Source organism: Lepidochelys kempii, chromosome 11, assembly GCF_965140285.1.
Source record: "Lepidochelys kempii isolate rLepKem1 chromosome 11, rLepKem1.hap1, whole genome shotgun sequence".
Taxonomy (NCBI): Eukaryota; Metazoa; Chordata; order Testudines; family Cheloniidae; genus Lepidochelys; species Lepidochelys kempii.
In genome coordinates, this window is record NC_136390.1 from 11,481,381 (window position 1) to 11,502,177 (window position 20,797).

Here is a 20,797-nt window from a genome sequence, read left to right on the forward strand (position 1 = left end):
ACATATATCAAAGGAACTGTGGTGTTTGGAATAATACATATAGGGGATCAAATGCAATTATTTGCTAGGCACAAGAAAATGCACCTGAAGGGAGGTAAAATCTGTGGTGTACAGGTGTGGAATTATCCTATCAACATTTTTCGTTTGTTTTGACAAAGGAAGGATTTTATCCAAAAAGTTCTGGCAGGTACTGGTTTAGCAGTCAGACATGCATGATTAACAGGAGGACTTAGAAGCAACTTAAGTCACAAGGAAGTTGTTAAAGGCATTATTACTAACAAGATCAACAATTGTTCATGCTGTCCCGGCAACAGGGACGGGAAAAGAACACTAGCAGTGAAGGAGCTATGTTCTGGACAAAGCAATGGGAATTCTGGTGCACAACCTCATATTTGCTTGGTGAATGCCAAGCTGCATTGTTGTCACCTGATGTAGGCCCAGGTAAAAACAACGATCCTTCAGGCCCAGGTTGTGTATAGGGTCTGTGACGCTGGCAGACCAAGTGCCGCTCTTGCCAAGGCTTTAGGCCTCAGCTGAGCAATGACAAATTCATTGCTGGAAATCTGTCTGTTTCACCTTTGTGTTAGGTATGGTTAAGATGGGTATTGGAATTATAACAGTGTGTTTAGATGTTACATAATGCTTATAAACGGCTACATGTATTAATCTCACTTGCAATATCTTTATCATATGCTATAAGGAAATGTTTTCTTGGAAACTGTGAACTCAGTCAGGAGGGACGGTCTTCTAAGCATCAAGAAGGCCTAGCAAAACTAAATGCACCATTGTGGGATATCACAATTCAGAGACATTGTTAATTGCCCCTGCACGCCCATGAAGAGACTACATGCAAAAGTGCTCGTCCCATCGACTTGAATTCTGGAAAAAGAAAATAAAAAAAGCTGACAAGAAAATCTCTCTCTCTCTCTCTCTTTGGCTGTTTGGACTCTCACAGGGCTGAAGCTATGAAACACAAGCAGAGATCCCCAGAGTCAATCTGGATTAGCCCTAAAAGACATTCATTCTGTGGTGTAGACAGATTGCCGCAGTTCTGTCACCTTTTGGACCCATAGACTGAAATTCATTTGTGTAATATATGTTGCCTACTTTAATCTGTAAATAACTCTCATTTCTTTTTCCTAGTTAATAAATTCTCAATCTTTAGTGTGAGAACTGAGGTGCAAGTGGTACTGGGGTAAGTGACTGGTCTCTTGGGACTGGAAACAAAAGATTCAGGTTGTGATCTTTGATGTATAGCAATCAACTATCACTAAGTCCAGCTTGTCTGGGAGGCAAGATAGACTGGAATGCCCAAGAGGACTGTCTGTAACTCCATGGTGAGACTGATATGGGCTTCAGGAGTTCACATTTGTTATTGGGTTGGTGAAATTTAGTTATAGAAGATACCATCACTTGGGGTCTCTGCCCTGCTTTTTGGCAGTCTGCCCCGAGGTTGGCATTCACAGTTGTAAACCACTCCAGGGAGTGTGACAGGATCATTCCACAGTGGTGGTGGTGCACTTAGGCAGAAATAGCAGAGTACACTAAATCAGAATTTAATTACAAAGGCAAATCACCCAGCTCTGACATAGTCCTATTTTGCATCTCTCCTCTCCAACAATGATCCCACTTCAATGCTCCTTTCATCACCTTCTCCCCTAATAGTCTCTGTGCCTTGGGGTTATTATTAGTATTGTGATAGTGCTTAGGAACCCTAGTCAAGGACTGGAACCCCAGTGTGCTAGGCGCTATACACACAGAACAAAAAGATAATCCCTCCCCCAAGTAGTTTATAGTCAAAATAATTTTGTTCCATGCTGCTACGATCCATCCAGCCTCCAAATCTGTCCATCCAGGATCTACCACACTGACTTTCAAACTCCCCCAATAACTCACCTGCTAAAAAAAGAGGGAGCATGCTCACACTTCAACGTGAACTAAAATCAAATGTCTCTTAACTACACAGATGTACTTATTTCTAACCTGAGTAACATTTTCCACCTCCTGGGTATCTTTTCTATCAGTTATTTATTTATTTTAAGTAATGATAAACAAAGAAAAGTGCCCATCCCAAGTGCTAAAACAACTGAACCTTTGACAGGCATTTAAAAGCACAAACTGTAATTATGAAAAGAAAACCAGCAGTGACCTCCACCATATGCAAATAGCAGCCAATCAAATCTATTAGTAAAAGAAAAACTGGAGATCCTGTCTCACCCTCCCATAAAAATTATACTTCAAGCATCAAATGAACCCATCCCTAAAATACTAAACCTTGCAGCTTCCTCTTTGGGGAAGCATTCCTTTAACAGCATGGAGACAGGCAGTTAGTATGAAGGTACCTAAATTGAATAAGAAAAATAAAATCAGTGATGATGTTAACAGTTTTGATGCTGGGATGGCAGATAGAAGGAAGAGCCAGTGTTCTTAGCTACAGTATGTTGTAATTGTGAGATAGTGTTCAATATCATGCTGTCCAGGCTCTTGATTTTTATAGCTAACATGGACTTTAACCTAGAGAAATATTTTGGAAGCCTTATTTAATAGTTAGACCATGACAAAGTCATGGGCCAAGTACAGAGGGCAAGGGCCTGACAGGCTTTCCTTGAGCAGAGTGTTATCTCTTGTTTGCTGGAGATGTTAGAATCAGAAATGGGATTTGGAGCTCATGTTCTGGTTTGTAACCCTCTAAGGTCTAGGGAAGTTTGGATCTGGATTCAGAGCTTCACAGCTTGGGCCCATCATTCCTGCCTGCTGGTGGGATGACTTGGTTTAAGGAGGGTTTATGGGGTCAGCCTCTTCAAAAGAGGAGGAAGACATTTCAGTAGAAAGTTGTTTAGCAGAGGAAAGGGCTGATTACGAATAGGGGACAAACAAGGTAGGGGAAGTTCCTTCCAAAGGATTGTTACACTCAGCTGGAAGAGTTCAGATCACTGGTACAACCTAGATGTCAGAAGAGATTTTTGTGTGTGTGTGTGTGTGTCTAAGATCCACACTTTTTAACCTGCAATTCCTAAACCAATAAATCACTGGCGTATGGCAGGTGGCCATGTTACTTTACTTTCCATGTGCTTACCCCAGTGGTAAATTTGACCACATGGAGGTCAAATAACTTAAGTGATGCTGCAGCCTCTTTGGCTTTCCAGTAATGTTGGAGTGTTTTAATTTGGTTTCAAAAGAGCAAAAATGTGGCATTGTGCCAGGTTCATGTGTCACTGATGCTGCATGCTTTATGAGCAATCAGCCCACATCAACGAGAACAGGTGTGGGCTATGCAAAAGGGCAGGTAAAGGTCTCTCTCCTTCTGGCAGTAGGTTATTCCAATGCAGCCTTAGATCCTGATTCATTAACTAGGTGCGTGCCATTTCTGTGAGCTTCACAATGAAGCTACAGTAATGATGGGATACATTTTATGGTATTTTTTCTTAGAGATTTCCTTTTCTACACCTGACGGCCATCAACTAAAATGTTGCCATCAAATCTAAGGGTAGTATACATTCCGAAGAAAGGGAGAAATATCGGACAATAGGCTCAATCCTGCTTCCACTAGGATTTTTACTGTTGAATACAATGAGAGCCAGATGATACCCTAGCACTCAAAAATAGCTTTGCAGGAACTAAGCTCATTAACGTGAGCTAGGTCCCTTTGCTATTAATTCCGCTCCTCCCCATTGCATCAACCTTCTTTTAGCTGAGGACGGCTGAACAGGATTATCTGCAGAGCCCATTAAATGCTGCTCGTAGATTGGCGGAGGGCTTGCTGCAGGAGGACAAGGTGCCAAGAGGGAGCAGGCTGCTTGTGCAGCACTCCCACCCACAAAGATTGGACCTGGGTCTTCATCATGGTAATGCAGAGTTCTAACCTGCAAATAGCCCAGTCTGTTGCTGTTTTATGCATAAAAGCTTGAGATGGAAAAGACCTATTGGGTCACCTAGATTAACCCCTTCTCAGTGCAGGGCTGTTCCCTGTTGTTATTTATATTCTGGCAACTTCTAGAAGCCCAAACTGAGATCAAGGCCTCACTATACAGAGTAAGAGAGGGTCCCTGCTGTGAAAAGTTTACAGTCTAATTAGGCAAGACAGACAAAGGATTACAGGGGAAATAAAGGCACAGAGAGAAGACATGATGCATCCAAGGCCACGCAGCAGGTCAGTGAACAGAACCACGTCTCTGGACTACCAACCCAGTTCCCTGACTCACGCTGCCTTTCTACACTTACTACTGTTACATCCAATCTGGATTTAAAATGTGGTGGGGTCCCCCACTTCCTCTGGGAGATTATCCCATAGGACAACAGAGCTCACTGTCCAGAATTCTCTCCTGATAGTCAACCTAAATTTGACCTTCCTTACTACCTACCTTGCAGCTGCTAGTTATATGTCCTTTTAGCATGCTAATTATTTCCTCTCCAGTCTCGGTGTTTACATCCTTCGAATATTTACAAACCCTTATTAGTGGAAAAAGAAAAATCACCAAAATAACTGGCACTTGCTTTGAATGAGGATCATGAAACTCTAGTTATTTAATTCACAGCAGGCATGGAAGCAGCTCACTGCAGAACAGCAGTACGATTCCCCCCCCGCCCAGCTCCAAAGCCAGCTGATATTGATTCAAAATTTACCAGTGGGTAGCTTCCAAAAGCCAAGCAAGTTAAAGATAATACCAATGAGCTAATAATATCACTGCTACAAGAACATAAAGGCTGTGGCCCTGATTGTTAGAGGTATTTAGATATTGCTCCACTCAGCACTGCAATGTCTAACTGACTTAGGAACCTAAGCCCCTTTCAGTGGGATTTAGACTCCTAAGTGCCCAACTGACTTTGGAAAATGATTCTTAGGACTTGTCTACACTGCTCCCCAGTTCAGACAATGGAGGTGTGAATAGCAGCATGCACCTAAGTGATGTGTTGTCACTCCACTAACAGTGCTGCGGATGCAGACTAAAAGGTTCACTGTTCACGTTAACATAGCATTCTCCAAACAGGACTACATTAATTTGAACTAGGAACCTTTTACTACACGCCCGCAGCATCCACACAGGACGTTACTGAGCAGCACCTTGGCGCGTACTGCTGTTCACATCCTCGTAGTCCAGACCGTTTGGTAGTGTAGCCATAGCCTTAGTCATAGGCTCCATAACGGCGGATAAAATTTGTGGCACTGCTGAGCAGACCAATGCCTAAATATCTAAAAAATCTGGGCCAGAGCTCCTACTCCTTGCAGCGTGGTTATCTTTAAATGTTGTACTTTTCCTCTCATCATGAGCTTTTCTTTTCAGTCTCCTGGCAAGAACTTGCTCTATTGTGAGGTCATGACAAAATATCAGCCATGTGGCACCACAACTCAATGCTGCTGCACCAGCCCCATTACACTGGGAGGCTTTAACAACCCATCAGTCAAGACAGCTGACAGGCCAACATCAGCATCATTCCTCTCCTGGAAAATCCGGAGCACAGGGAGTTCTAGCTAGTTCTGGTTTCTAGCTCAACCACACCACATCACAACCCCCTTTATAACATTAATATTTCTTAGTACTCCACCTCCATCGGGCAAGAAAGCAACTTCATGCAGAAAGAGCACTGTGACATAAAACTGGGCCCAGGAGGCAGCTCCAGTGCAATTCAGGAAAATGACTGTCTGGAAGAGAGATTTGCATTGTCAGGTTGTTTGCTGTAATTTTGCATTGGGTTGCGGTGAGGAGAGATGAATGCTAACTGCAGCCGAGGCCAGAGTTGAATCCGTGCCACCTGGGCTTCTTTCTGCATAAGCAGGGATTCAGCTCAGGATGAGGGTTATTCAAGGTTGGCTTCCCACCCTTTCAACCCCCTCACACATACATACACACACCATCCCTGTTCTGCACTAAGGTGAGAGCCTACAACCAGCCTACACCCGCTGACAAGTAGGGCTGATGCTTGTCAATGAAATTATTATACCATTTCAGGTACAGGAAAGAAGTCATGCGCTTGGTGCATCTTCCACTCCATCTAGCTACTGACACTGTGCCCATCACTGTGGTATCTGAGCACCAACGTGGTACCTATGTGAAGTCAGTGTTACCTCTGCAAAACTTCTAGCTCCCACGAGCTTAAAATAAAGGAGTCCAGAAGTTGCTTCTGTGTTCAGATCACTGTGCAGTAACTTGTTACTCTAGGTGGTCCACCTAGGTATGGTATTTTGGTTCTGATTTAGTTTCACTATTGTGAGTTAGCTATACAGTGAAACATAGATAAGAGAGCAGATACTGTAGAAGGCTGAGTAACTTATTACCACCATCACTTTATTGCTGAGAGTTCTATAGGACCATGTCATTTTCTGCATAACATCTAAAGGTGCCTTGTGAAACCAACAAACAATAAGGACTTTATTCGGTGTTACTGATATTACATTTTCCTATTTTTGTCCCCTGCAAAATGTGTTGTACTAGAGACAACATCCCATTTCATACTGTAGAAAACCAGTTCAAGACAGTCTGTTTATTCAGTTTGCAGAACATAGCAAAGGAATGATTCTGATAATTTGACACCACTGTTTTTAAGGGTTTTTGCCAAATTCTGGTCCATTTCCCAGAGCTGTGAAATAGATTAATTAATTTTGAACATTTCAAGTTAGTTTTCTGGAATGCTGCAACATTGTGCATGGCATTGGTATCGTTTCAAGTGGTATAACATCAATTAAATACATCTGAGTTAAATGCGTTGGGAATTAAATCTCCCAGCTCTGATCTTGGCGGCTGCTTTATAATTTGGAGTTGTAACAACTTTTTACAGTTCAATCCCCCCTTCCTCTCACGAGTCTGAACTCAATTAGAACCAGCCTGAAAAATTAACATACATGAGATTTAAATCAAAATTTACAAACCAGCAATAATGTTATTTGGTTTTTCATTGTTATAAATCCTCTAAATTCAGTTTAAATAAACACCATGTACGGGGTCCATAAACACGGTTAACAATATAAACAGCATTTAACAAGAATGCAAGATGTTCAATTTTATAAAAATTACATCTGCAAGTTGTTAAAGGGGAATCTACAGGAAACATGTCAAACAATGCTGTTCATTGTGCACGCCATTGAAATAACAAGACTTATGCATCTGGAGTCAGTTACTGGCATAGCACTCAAATAAAGTATTGCATTGCATTTAATAAAGTAAACATTATTAATCAAGAGGTGGATGTAACAGTGTGCCATCCAGTTGGTGTTTTTAATTACCTTCTTGAGAGATGACAATGAACTTTGATGATTTGATGGCTTTGCCGTCTAGAGTCCAGGTGACAGCTGCAGGGGGATCAGAGGAAATCCGACATTGTAACACTAATTTTTCACCATCCACTACATGAGTATCCTGGAGCTTCTCTGTAAATGATGGTGCCATTCCTTTGCTGTCGACTTTCTTCTCAATTATTCCACCATCTACCATTGAGCACCCATGTGCACAGTTTGTGTCATTCTTCTCCTCCTCTTTCACCTCTGGTTTGGCATGCTGAGCTTCAGAGTTGGTCCTGGCATTCTGAGCCACAGAATTGGTGCTGGTGTTCCGAGCTTGGGCATTGGTGCTGCCATTCTCAGCTGGTGGCTTCTTCTTAGAGCCAAGCACAGATCTGAAATCTGGGGTGGCTGGTTTAGGGGGTGGCACCTTCTCTGGCAAGGAGACTTTGGGGGTGCCCTTCTTGGCCAGCACCGCACGGAAGTCCACCTGTTGAGGGCTGTGAACTTTCCTTTCCTCCTCCGACAAGGTCTTGGGCTTGACCTGCCGCTGCAGGTTAGCGCGGAAGTCCATTTGCTCAGCTGGGATTTCTTTCAGCTCCTCCTCAGAAAAGCTTTTAGTGTTGACTTTCTTCCCCAAAATGTCACGGAAATCAAGCTGCTCTGCTTCCTGCTGTCGAAGCCTTTCTTCTGTATGCTCCCGGGTTTCCACTCGTCTTTTGAGTACCCCTCGAACGTCTTCCTGCTCCTCCTCAGCTGGTCTGGTGTCACCACCACTCTTTCTGAAGCCACCGATTCTGCAGAAAGTTAGTACACCATGATCACCACCATCTCTTCGTTCTCCAGAGCTGGCTGGTTCCCTACCACTGTGATCAGCAAAAGAAAAAAGAAAGACAGCCAGGAAAGGGGCTGGTTTAAAATGTCAGGAAACAATCTCAGAGCAAGGATGAAATGTGTTTATAGAAGGGAAGTTTGATTAGAGGAACACACTCCATTAGTTTATTGCATCAGTGATGACTTCAGGAGCCATATATGGGCACAAACAAAAAAAGATTTCTACACTGGCTTGGTACAATATGCTTCAACTGTATGATGAAAACAATTTGTTGGGTCACATTTGGGGATTAGGCTGAAATGAAGCCAGCCTGGGTCTGGAAGGGCAGAGAATTAGCATAGCAAAAATAGACAAAATCCACCCATGCAAGTCCCTGGGAACTGTACTCACTCTCTGTGCATTTCTCCTCCAGAAACTGAACTCTCTCTCAGCATCAGAGACACCTGGCAGCTGCATTCTCCAACTTGGTTCCTGAAAAGTTTAAGGGAAATCGGAAGAGAAGGATATTCCTCACCCCCACCAGAACAATATGCCTGAGCTAAATTGCTTTGCGTTCCACTAAAATACATCAAAACCAGCGTGTCCCTCTCCTTTTCTGAGCTCAGTATCCTGGTGGATGGCTAAGTTGGTTAGGTTACTATGTGTTTGGATGAATGGTATCTCCAAAAGCTGTTGCTAATTGGCTGTTACTTGCATTATGGAATGAACAAACACTCCCACCCACCTTCTTAAACCAAAACCAAAGCACACTTAAAGAATGAAACAGCCCCACACAAACAAGCTAAAGAAAAACAAATACAAAAGCTGGAAAATCTAGGCAGAGGAAGAGGCTATTTTGCAATGTTTAAAATCTTTCCAACTCTGCCCTAATGTTTATATGTTCAGATCCAAGCTTTTAACTTTCCGAACACTAACAGAGTAAAAGCAGGGTCTCATTCCCCCTTGCCCCTCCCCAACCAACCAATCCGCACACCCAATCCACATGGATTGCTCCAGCCTGTACATGTTTATATTAAAAAACATAAAAGTGTCACCATATATGGTGCTGAGCCTTTATTCTTCCTTTTGCAGAGGAATGCCACAGATGCCTTTTGTAAATGGCTCCCATTAAAGAAGTCATTAGAGTGCTTCCCTTCCCCCACTATGCTTCTCCAGCAGACGTAATATTCTCCTAGCTGCAAATTGCTCATCTCCACTTAACTTAGGAGACTCCAAGTGCTGAAGTTCACGTCCCTGGCAATAGTACAGTCATCCTGACTGCACCTTGTGTTGGCATTTAAAAAAATACCAAAACACAAAATTGACCCTTTCCAATGATTAAAGACCATGGAGATATTTTACTGGTGGGTGGATTTTTGGTCCTTTCCAGTCTAGGCACAAACTCCCAACTATACTGGAAACTCCTGGATGGATTTATTTTTAAACAAAGATGATATATATCTCTGGAAACATTCTCAGGACATGTGCATGTGAACGTAGAGGTTTTTTCCCAGCTCTTCCCTTTTCAAAAGGCTTTTACTGAGTAAGACCACCACAGAACCCCTTTTGGCCCATTATGCACTGAAATTTTAAATATGGATTTTAAAGTAGTTTCTGGTAGCTCAGGTTAAACAGAGTTTGCCTGGCCAATTTTTCAACAGTACTAGAAAACGTTTTCCTAGACAGGCCCTGTTTATATGAACACCCTTTAGAACAGAGGTGGGCAAACTACTGTCCTGCCCGGCCCTTGAGCTCCCAGCCTGGGAGGCTAGCCCCCGGCCCCTCCCTCGCTGTTCCCCTCCCCCGCCACCAGCGCTCTGGCCTGCTGCTCTTGCTGGGCAGCACGGTGGAGTGGCTGGCTCCGGCATGGTAAGGGGGCGGGGAGCGGGGGGTCCCAGGGGGCAGTCAGGAAGCAGAGGGTGGTTGGATGGAGTGGAGGTTCTGCGGGGTGGGGCACTCAGGGGACAGGAAGTGGTTGGATAGGCGTGGGAGTCCTGGGGGCCTGTCAGGGATCGGGGGTGTGGATAGCGGTCAGGGCAGTCAGGGGACAGGGAGAAGGGGGGGTTGGATAGGGGGTGGGGTCCCGGGGGGGCAGTTAGGGGCAGGGGTCCCAGGAGGGGGTGGTCAGGGAGCAAGGAGTAGGTGGGGTTGGATGGGTCAGGGATTCTGAGGGGGGCAGTCAGGAGGCGGGAAGTGGGAGGGGGCAGATAAGGGGCGGGGGCCAGGCTGTTTGGGGAGGCACAGCCTTCCCTACTTGGCCCTCCATATGGTTTTGCAATCCCGATGTGGCTCTTGGGCCAAAACCCCCTGATTTATAACATACTATGGTATTCAACACCAATGGTCCAAGTCTCTGTGACTTAGCACAGTATGACATAGTGGTTAGAATCAATTCAGAAGATCCAGCAGGAGGCTATATTTTTATAATGGTAATTATAAAATTATAATGGTTACCATCACCATCATGCAGCTTTTTTGTTACTAATTTGCCTTTGGTTATTTAAGAAAGAAAAGAAAATGTAGTTTTTAGTAACCAGGCAATGGGGTGCTTACAAATAATTCAACCCCACAACACAGCACTGTCCACTGACAGGAATGACCTTATTTCACAGAGGTCACCCCCAAATGGAATGGCGTTGTAAGCCACCAAGAACAAGCCAGGAGCCACGACACCAAACACAAAATCCTCCTTCCAAGAACTCTGCCCATGACCACAACTCATCATGGAACACTGACTGCAATCCAGACCAGTATCACAGACTCTGACCCCTGGCCCCTCCTGGATGTAAGGGACGAGAGAACACCTGTGGCCCTAGCGAATAGATACTGTGTGAACCTCCCCTGATGAAAGATCTGCCACCCGCTCTAAAACATAGTCCAATCCATGGGCGGCGGGTATAAGAGGCTAAGCCTCCCCAAACAGCTGGTCTGCCACCTTTGGAGCACAGCACCGCTGAAAGGGTGCCTGGGCCATGGCCCGGCCCGCACTCTGCCCCCACGGCCCCATTCGTCCTCTTCACCCTGAGGGCCTGCCCTCACTCTGCCTTTTCCAGTCCCTGCTCCCCCACCTTACGGGAGGGGGTGAAGAGGCACGTGCAAGCGGTAAGCAGCCAGTCAGCTGGCACGGGTGACCCTTCGGGAGAGGGGGTGAAGACACGTGATAACGGACGGGGGAGCCTTGGGGGTAGGGTTGCCAACTTTCTAATCACACGAAACTGAACACCCCTGCCCCACCCCCGTTTGCTCCATCTCCCCTCCCGCCATAGCTCGCTCTTCTCCACCCTCACTCACTTTCACTGGGCTGGGACAGGGGGTTGGGGTGCAGAAGTGGGGGTGAGGTCTCTGTGGTGGGGCCAGGGATGAGGAGTTTGGAGTGCAGGAGAGGGCTCCAGGCTGGGGCAGAAGGTTGGGGTACAGGGGCTCTGGGCTGGGGGTGCCGGCTCCAGTGGGGCTAGAAATGAGGGGTTTGGGCTGCAGGAGGAGGCTCTGGGCTGGGACAGGGGGTTGGGCGGGGGGAGTTTGGGGTCCTGGTGGCGCTTATGGCAGCTCCCAGGAAGTGGCCACCAGGTCCCTGAAGCCCCTAAGCACATGGGCGGCCAGGGAGGCTCTATGTGCTGCCCTTGCGCCTGCAGGCACTGCCCCATAGCTCCCACTGATCGCGGTTCCCGGTCAATGGGAGCTGCAGAGCTGGCGCTGGGGGTGGAGGCAGCGCACAGAGACTCCCTGGCCACCCGTGCACCTAGGGGCTGCAGGATCCTGGCGGACACTTCCAGGACTCACAGGCAGCCTGCCTTAGCCCCGGGGCCCCTGCTGCACAGCCTACCAGACTTTTAACAGCCTGGTCAGTAGTACCAACCGGAGCCGCAAGGGTCCCTTTTCAACTGGGCGTTCCGGTCAAAAACCGGACCTCTGGCAACCCTACTTGGGGGAAGGAGTGGATAAGGAGAGGGCCTTGGGGAAAGAGGCCGGGTGGGGAGCCTGGGTGGGGCTTCAGGGGGAGGAGGCCGAGCAGAGGCAGGCCTCCAGGTGGGGCCATGGTCCAAGCCTGCCCAGCCTCCCCAAATGGAGGAGTCACAAGCCTCCCATGTTCCAATCAATCCTAAAGAAACCACTGCTTGATACTAGAGACCTTTTAAACTGCTTCCTAGTGGCCAGTCTTCCTCTGGAAGCAAGCGAATTAAGAAAACAGGAGAACAGCAACAGTCTCCAACATTACGTGTTAAGCTGCTAGTATACTGGATTCCTCTCAGCCAGGCTTCAAGCCAGGCATGGTACTGGGACAGCACTTGTTGCACGGGTGGATGAAGCCCTCCTGTTGTTCTCAGCCTAGGGATGCTACTTCTGTGCTCATCTTAATGGACCTTTTTGCAACATCTGATGCACAAATAATATTCCTTTCCCACCTACAAGAAGCTTTCAGCATGAATGGAAACACTCTGAAATGTTGCAGATCCTTCCTTCAGACCAGTGCCGGAGGAACCATGGAAGTCACTCCCACATGAGATAAATGACCATGGACCTCACCATTTTCATTACTGAATGCAGAACCCATTCATTACTGCAGCTTAGCTTTCCTTCTACAAGTTCTTCACACATGCAAAATAAACAAAGTAAAGAAAAAGTCCTATAAACTACCCAGCTATTTCTCCTACAGTCTGGGAATGGAGGAAAAAAAAAAAGAAGAAGAGAGATTTCTATTCCAATTTCTATTTTTAAATACTTGGGAAGTGTTTGGATACTATGGTGATAGTGGGCCACATAAGTAGCTAGATAGATAAAACCATCCTGAGGCAGTTTCCTAAATCCTTTTTTATGATCTGCAGGTTCTAGCAAATGCCTGGGATTTGGGACCACTGGCTTCACGCCTTGACTCTGCCACTGCTTCACTGTGTCCTTGTCAAATCGCTTTAATTCTCGGACTTAAATCCTGGCTCCAGTGAAATTTATGTGCTTTTTACCACTGATTTCAATGGGGGCAGGATTTTACCTTTGTGCTTTAACTTCACCATCTATAAAATGGGGATAATATGACTTACTCACCTTTGCAAAGTGCTTTGAGATCTTCAGATTAATACGGTGATAGAAGTGCAAAAAATTATTATTATGTAGGAGGGACTGGATGGCTCAGAGGATTAGTAGGAGGATACTAAGCATTTCACATACAGGATGCTGGTTTGACTCCAAGCTAGGTTGATAGTGGCATATATATATGTATTTTTGGCATTCCTGCAACTTATTTTATATATATAAAAACTCTCTCATGTTGGGATCTTATATGCTAAACAGCAGACAGAGGCAGATTTCAACAGCTGAGTTACCAAAACCCTCCTAATGCTGGAATTATGTATAGGTCCCTAACTGTAGCTGAGTTTAATGGTTGCACTATAAAGAACCATGTTGGAAGTGTTGGACTCTGTAGAATTGCTTTGCAGAACACTATTACACAGGACTTATCTTTAAAATGACAAAGAATTTAAAAAACAAACAAAACCCCAGCTGTGAAGCCTGAAGTGATTTTAAAAATAGCTTCTGTCCTAATTGTAGGATCAGTTTTCTCTGGAACAGCTTTTATGTTCAAAATATCTTGAAAGGCTAATTTCTTGGCAGGATCTATTCAAATATTTTCACTGTACCTTAGGTCTGATACTTCCTGCATGTCCCCAGAAAGTGGGAAGCAAAGAAAAAGCACAGCTAGCTGAAGTAAGGGGCCATGTTGAAGATTCCTGCTGGGTGGTGGCGTGTGAAACAAGGAATGCAGAGTGAATTATGCTTTCTAAAAATTAACTGAAAAAGGGAGAACAAGTTGACCTCTAGCTGCAGCTCTGGTGCTTTAGGGACACTTGTTGTGAGGATTCAGAATAGAGTTTGGCAACTCTTTGCTCAGAGGCAGTTACATGGGAACAACGTCCAGATCATGCAAAGTTTTAACCCTAAGAAAACTCACTAACCATACTGGGCCAGATCATCAGCTTCAAAGGAGCTACACTGATTTACACAGCTAAGGATTGGGCCAAAAGTGTTTTACACCTTTATTAGGGTTTGGCAACTTTGTAATGGATAAGGGGACAAGAGACAATGTGGAGGGGAGGTCACTGCTTTCTTCCTTAAAAACACAGAGCATGTTGATAGAGCACAGGATTTGCACAGAAATGAATAACACATTCCCCCAGCCAGACCATTGTTTCTAAAGGATAACTGCCACTGAGTGCAATCTGGGACATCCCAATTGCTCTGCAAATTACCTTTACTCAATGAAATTCAAGGTATCCCTGGCTCATGAGGAGGGGGAGCTAACCTTAGGTTTTCTTCACACCCTCAAAAACTCTATATAAAGAAAAGTAATCAAAACTAATCAAACTTTCAAAGAGGCTGCTAAGGAGGAAGAAAGAGCAATTGTTACTGCTCTATTTAAATGTTGGGGAAGGGCTCAACTATTATGGGGATAGGGTGGTGACCTACGCAGAGCAGAGGATTTGCAGAAGAAGCAAGAGGATAATTGCAAGACTATGTTATTATGGAGACAATGGCTTGGCTTTAGGATTTGGGGGCTTCTCCAATTACTCCTGTTGTCCCTGTTTACACCAGAGAAGGCACATCAGGAAAGAGAGAGCATTGTAAAGAAGCACAGAGATTTTGGCAAGATGAGATGACGATAAGGTGTATCAAAGCAGGCATCACTGGCAGAGTACGGGGGCGGGGCGGAAGGTGTTTCCATTTCTCTAGTTAAAAAGCACTGCTTACCTTTAATTGGCTAAACCAATTTTTCTTCACTTCCTGGACCAGGATCTGATTTACACTGTTGAATCAGCAAACGGATTCTGCTCCCTTGTCTCTCAACTGAGCAGCGTTGGTGGTGCAGCTATACAGGCTGCTGTTTCCATTTCAATGGCTACAGCTCAGGAGCGGGCGATTCGATCCCTCTATTTATACTAATTTGTGGAATACCATTCCTATGGCCCTTTACAATAACATGTCAGCAAAACATTGCTAAGGTAATGAAAACAAACACAGCTAGCACAAAGAACCGAGTTCTGTTTAGTTTTAAAACAAGAAATAGTATCAGCTTAACCACTGTCCCTTGACATTCAGCATTCCACCCCCAAGGGACAAGGTAAGCAACTAGGCCAGTTAGCATTTATGGAAAGAAAAGAGAAGAAGAAAGGGAGCTAAATAATAACCACTGATAGAACACAATAACCAGACTGGGTTGTATGCCTGTGTGAATTAACTGGGACACAACAGAGTGGAAGAATGACGGTAAGAGGCCTAAAGATTTTTAACATGCTTTTTGAATTTGTGGGTAGTCAATGCAAATGGAAAATTGGGGAAGACATGAATAACATTTAGTAGTGCTTAGAAACCTCAGAGAAAAGCATCTTAGAAACACCTAAGATAGATAGAATATCACACTTGATTAGTCTCTAATTCTTTAAAGGTGTCCCTATTGAAGTCAATGGGAGTTTTGCCATCAGCTTCAGGGGGGCAGGATGTCACCGTGCAAGTGCTTTATGGCTTGTGCAAGGTGCTATATAAAATTAATACGAGAAATGGTAAAGTACACTTCATTTGAAGAAAAATAGACTATGTTTTAAGATCTTCTGGTGCACTACATTACCAGCCTGTTCTATAGCTGGGATTTCTCAGCTACACTATGTGATGGGCTATCCACCCCACACAGGACTGAAAGGGGTTAAATTGGCCACAGGCTTCACAGGCTGCACCTGGAGGAAGAGCCAGGGTGCAAGGAATTGATTGTAAGCAGGTTCAGCTAGGCTGTAATAGGTGGGGCCTATAAAGCCAGGAACCTGGCAACAGACAAGGGTTGTTGCTGGGAGAGAGCAGTCACTCCCTGGAAAAAGGGAGGAGGGTTTGGAGCTAGTACTGGAAGGGACGGGACTAACCAAGAGTGGTAGGAAGCAGTCCAGGGAAGGAGTAGTGAGGGCTGGGAGAGTAAAGCACAGAACTGCTGGGCTGAGGGTCCCTGAACTGGAGCCCAGAATAGAGGATGGGCCCAGATTCCCCTACTAGCTATTGAAGGCACCTGAAGCAATGAACAGGCTTGGGAAAACCGCCTAGGGCTGCTGAAGGAAAGACTCTGATATACCCCCGGTAGGGGGGGATGCCGAGTGACCTAGCCTGAGGGCTGAGTCACAAAGAAGACACTGCAGCTCCTGGGCTGTGAGAGGAGCAACAGACCTGAGAGAGAGAGATGGTGTGATGGTGTGCAACTTCAAGAGCTAATTCCCCAGAGTGACCAGGAGGAGGTGCCAGACTACTGGTGAGTGGTGCACCCCATTACATGCTATCATAAAATCCAGTAGCACTGAGACAGAGGCATCTAGCCCTCCCAGAGCCATGCAGTTAAAGAGAAGGAAAATAGACTCAGCTGTCACTGCCCCAGATAATGGTTAGATTGGAAATAAATGTATTTCCATACTCCACAAACGATCGAGCGTGCAGGAGAACGTGGGCCGCTCATGAACTATTCATGTTGGGCCAGATTCTCAGTTGCTGTCAATTAGTGCAGCTCCATGGAAGACAATGGAGATATGCTGATTTATACCAGCTGAAATTTCTGAGGCTATTATTTGTGGTGAGTGGTTGGTTACCTAAAGCACACGGTTTTGTTTCTACTCTCTGAATAGTAACTGAAACTTTTACAAATCAGAGCTGTGTAAAGAGGGATTTCAAAATTCACCCAGCAAGAATTGCAACATAGCTTTATTATGGAATAGAACAAACAAAATGAGTGCACTGATCTGTGTGTGATCCCCAACAATTCTTGTTGTAAAAGGATTAGGGAATAAACTTTAACTTTTATGTAGCCTCTCTGTTATGCTTTCTTATATCTGCATCTAGCCCACCAGAAATCTCCTGTAGCACTGGCTTTGTTACAGAATTTTCTGCACTTAGCTGTACCTTCTATTCTATACCATATTTATGGTATGGTAAGCCTTCCATTTTAGGTATGTCCTTGCTGCAGAGTTAGCCTGGGTGATCAGCATCCAAGTTATCCTAGCTTGGGTGTGCCACACTGCAAAGTCACACTTGAGTTACTGTGTCCTCACTAGTGCTGTCTTTACCCGTGTGTGTCACTAGGACTTCTGGGGCCATGCCCCATGGTTATTTTGTGCTGCAGTAAGCTGAGCCACTCCCAGTGAATTGTGGGAGAAGCTGTCTTTCCTTCTGGGCACACAGAAGTCACGGACTATCAGCACTTGAATGATTAATCCTGCGTCCATACTGCAAGGTGGGTTACCAGCCTGAATAACAGCAGAATATGGGCTTCTAGCTCACACCCTCAGTCAAACCACCTAGCATGGGCTGAAAGCATCACTTAACCTGAATGAGAGTTTTTTGTGTATGGAGGGGAGGCGGGGTTAGGCGAATAAAAGCCCAGGCTAACTCTGCAGTGAAGAGATACCCAAAATGAATCAGCGTTGTGACTCCTCTGTGCCCCTTTAAAATTTTAGTGTCCTCCTCATGTATGCTGCACAGTGTGTTCTATAGGGTAGAAAAAAATCTTTCGTGTGCAAGAAAGAGTGAATAGAACTGAAGAAGTTCCTGTCTGACTAGTGGACAGTTTAATCTGGACTAAAAAGGTAGCCTATGGAGCAATCAGAGCAAATTGATTTTTTTCCCCCCTGATGTCACAGGCTCAAAGATCCATGGAAGTTAAATAAAATTTAATACAGAAAGTCACAAAATTAGCCAAATTAGGCAATATATCAAAGTACGCTACCTAGCATAGAATAATCGGTCTAAAGTTAGACAATTAAGTTTATGACAAGAAAGGGACTGTTTCTAGGTCTGATTGTCCCCATCAGAAGGGGGAATAAAGCTACAGCACTTTCTATGTGACACAGAAAGGCAGCAAAGTTGATGCTAGATTTGAGGGGCATAATTTTAAGAACAGATTAAAAGGCAAATCCTAGAGAATTTTAAAAAAGCACCTTCCAGGTTTTTAGGGGATTAACCCAAGCATGGAATATCTTGATCAATAAAGGCAATGTATAATGGTGTCTTAGCCCAAAAGAGGGATCAGGAAAAGGAGGCTCTCATTCCAAATTAAAATATTTGAAGCAGATGGTCGGGTAATGCATTCCCCCCCCCCCCGCCCCAAGGTGAGTCAAACATATGAAATGGCCCTTCCCAGAGGGATCATTCCCTCAAAAAGCTGGGGTCATTAGAAAAAAATCCAATGAGGTAGCAGGGGAGGACTATGAACATGGTAAACAAATAGGCTTGGCCATAACATCCACAATTAGATATATATATTACCTTTTCCACTGCTGCTGGCCAAGCATGATTTTTTTTAGCATCTACAAAGAAAATTATGCCCCCCCTCTTTCCTTCTCTGCCCCCCTTTTGTCTTTCAAATGCACCTCATTTCCTGTCGCAGCTTTAAATGAGTCTTTTGTCCTGTCACATGGACCCAGCTACTCTTAGTCACAAAATAGTACTTTACATTTCTACAGCACTTTGATTCGGGGACCAGAAAGCACATTACCACCATTCATGAACCCCTATAACATGTTTTATAAAGTGGTAAGGAGTTGCACCAAAAGATGAAGTGACCTCTCAAGGTCACACACGGAGTCAGGGGCAATACCAGGAATAGAACTTGGTCCCCTGTTGTAACCATTGAGCTAAACTCCATCCAGATCTTTCCATAAGATCAGGAACCAGCAGGGGAAGGACTGGTTACATTGAAAGGCCGTGGCTGGCTGTTGGGAATAACAGACTTGCTGTCCAGGACAGCACCATGTAAGTCAATGAGATGAGTGAATGCAAGGCTGTGAAGCGGGCACCCTGAAGCTCTTTGCCTTCCTAGAGTGGTGGGAGGTTTTTGCCCTTGAGTTGGGGTGGGTCTTACGAAAGGAAGATGTAAATGGGAGGGGTTTCGTTTTGTTCAAGGGACAGAGGAGGGAGGGATGCCCAGCTGCAGTTTGGGAGATGGAAGTGGGAGGGGGCTGAAAATAACTACATTGAAGTGCTCCACAGGCTGGGGAAACAACAAATCTGCACCTCAAAAAAATTGCTACCATGTATTTCTTTTGTGGTGAACATACCTGAGCTGGATTTCATACTGCCCAGCCTGACGGCGCTGCACATTCCTCATGATCAGCGTGAAGATGTCCTCGTTTTGCAGGATCTCGCACTCCGCTCCCGACATTATTTCCTGCCCATCTTTAAACCAATGAACTGTGGGGAAAGGGTCTCCAGCAATGGCACAGGAAATAAGGACATTCTGTCCAGGAGCCGCTGTCACAGATCGTGGTTTGCTAATGAACCAGGGTTGAATACCGTCCTGAGGTTCTGCAGCGCACAAATGGAGGAGCAATGTGGGATTCAGAAAAAATAAGCAAGAGAAATGGCCACAACCTAAGTGTGAGCATCCAACTGACTACACTATATGATTCTATGATAACTATATGCAAAGTAACCACAGGGTCACAAGGGAATTCTGAACACTTTAGGGTATAATCTTCGAACCTGATAACACAGCTGGCCTTTAGCCTTGCATGAAACTCTTAGTAATACTAATATTAAGCAGTGATAGATCACATTGTTGGCCAGATTTAGACCCATGTTACAAAGTTGCCCTAAATGGAAAGCTGAGGATTTCTCTAGTGTAGGGGGACAAGCTGGGAGCAGGGGTGGAGTCAGTGGAATGTGATTCATGGGGCTGTTACAAGCTAGTGTAACAGATCTGCCATGAGGCTGAACCCTGAAGGCTGAATCCTGGGTCAGGCAGAGAGGGAAAGGCAGACAAAGCCATTGCAAACCCAGGTGGTGCCAGTCTGCTGTATCCAAGGAGTAAGCCCCATCGCCTCCAAATCATTTAGAAACATTAATTTATCAGATAACTCCTGGGAAGTAGGCATCCCATTTTAGGGAAACTGAGACAAGGAATTCAGGACAATGTTTGGAACACTGATTTTTGGGTGTCCAAAGGGAGACATCTTGGGCCCAAATTTCAAAAGTAATGAGCACCCCATAATTCTAAATAATGCGAATGGGAGCTATCGATGCTCAGTGCATTTGAAAGACCGGACCAACCACATCAACTTGGGCCTCCAAAATCAGAGGAAAAACTGAATGAAGATTTGATTTATCGAGGGCCCCAGTGAAAGAACCAACACTGGAGTGCCTGAAGACTTATGGCTGCTTCTTATATACTTAAGTGACTTGACCATGCTACATCCCTCTATTTTTCTTTAAAAAGAGATGGTGCTGAGGGCACCTAAAGCCCCATGCACTTAGTTTAGGGCAGAGCCCACGCCCTGTACCCCAAACCACATTAAGGATGGGATTTATATCACACAGAAGTTGTCTTCTCAGACTTTGAGGTTGTTTTCAAATTGCAGATTCCAAGTATTCCTCGCACATTATTCTTTCGGTGCTAATAATAAAAGAAGCCAGCATGCCTGGCTCCTGGGCAGGTTTTCCAAATGCCCAGTGTTTTAATTAGAAAGAAAAACAGCATTAAATGTTTTACAGTAAGTCCATAGCTAAGTAAGCCTTGATAATCAGAGTCTGTAGTAGTATTTAGCATAATTCTTGCATTGTCCTTAGCAATAGTGTGCAGGGATGAGGTTTTTAAACTGTAATGTGAAGTTCCATAGTAAAAATGGAGAAGTTGCTTCTGCTCAACAGCTCTTAACCCAAACACACAGATTTGAGTGCTCACAGCATCCACCACAACATACTTTACATACACTATCTACTTTAAATAGACCCTCATCCAGCAGACTGGAATGCCGTCC

General features: G+C 44.9%; 1 protein-coding gene and 1 long non-coding RNA gene across 7 annotated transcripts in view; one reads left to right on the top strand and one right to left on the bottom strand.

Moving 5' to 3' along the window:
• Window positions 1–20,797, bottom strand: part of MYLK (myosin light chain kinase) — a 324,445-nt gene that overhangs the window by 84,931 nt on the left and 218,717 nt on the right. For 3 of the 6 annotated variants that reach the window (XM_073305130.1, XM_073305127.2, XM_073305131.1), the window contains 3 exons: window positions 19,100–19,346; window positions 8,439–8,519; window positions 7,220–8,079 (listed from right to left, as the gene is read on the bottom strand). In XM_073305130.1, the coding sequence (XP_073161231.1) occupies window positions 7,220–8,079; window positions 8,439–8,519; window positions 19,100–19,346 (1,188 nt within the window). Of the gene's footprint in view, window positions 1–7,219; window positions 8,080–8,438; window positions 8,520–9,082; window positions 9,246–14,768; window positions 14,902–19,099; window positions 19,347–20,797 lie in introns of those variants that run through there. The other 3 variants (XM_073305128.1, XM_073305133.1, XM_073305132.1) reach the window with 3 other exon arrangements.
• LOC144930966 (uncharacterized) overlaps window positions 15,932–20,797 on the top strand; it is a 62,164-nt gene continuing 57,298 nt past the window's right edge. The window contains exon 1 of the long non-coding RNA XR_013636480.1: window positions 15,932–16,305. This is a non-coding gene — a long non-coding RNA (uncharacterized LOC144930966). The remainder of the gene's footprint in view (window positions 16,306–20,797) is intronic.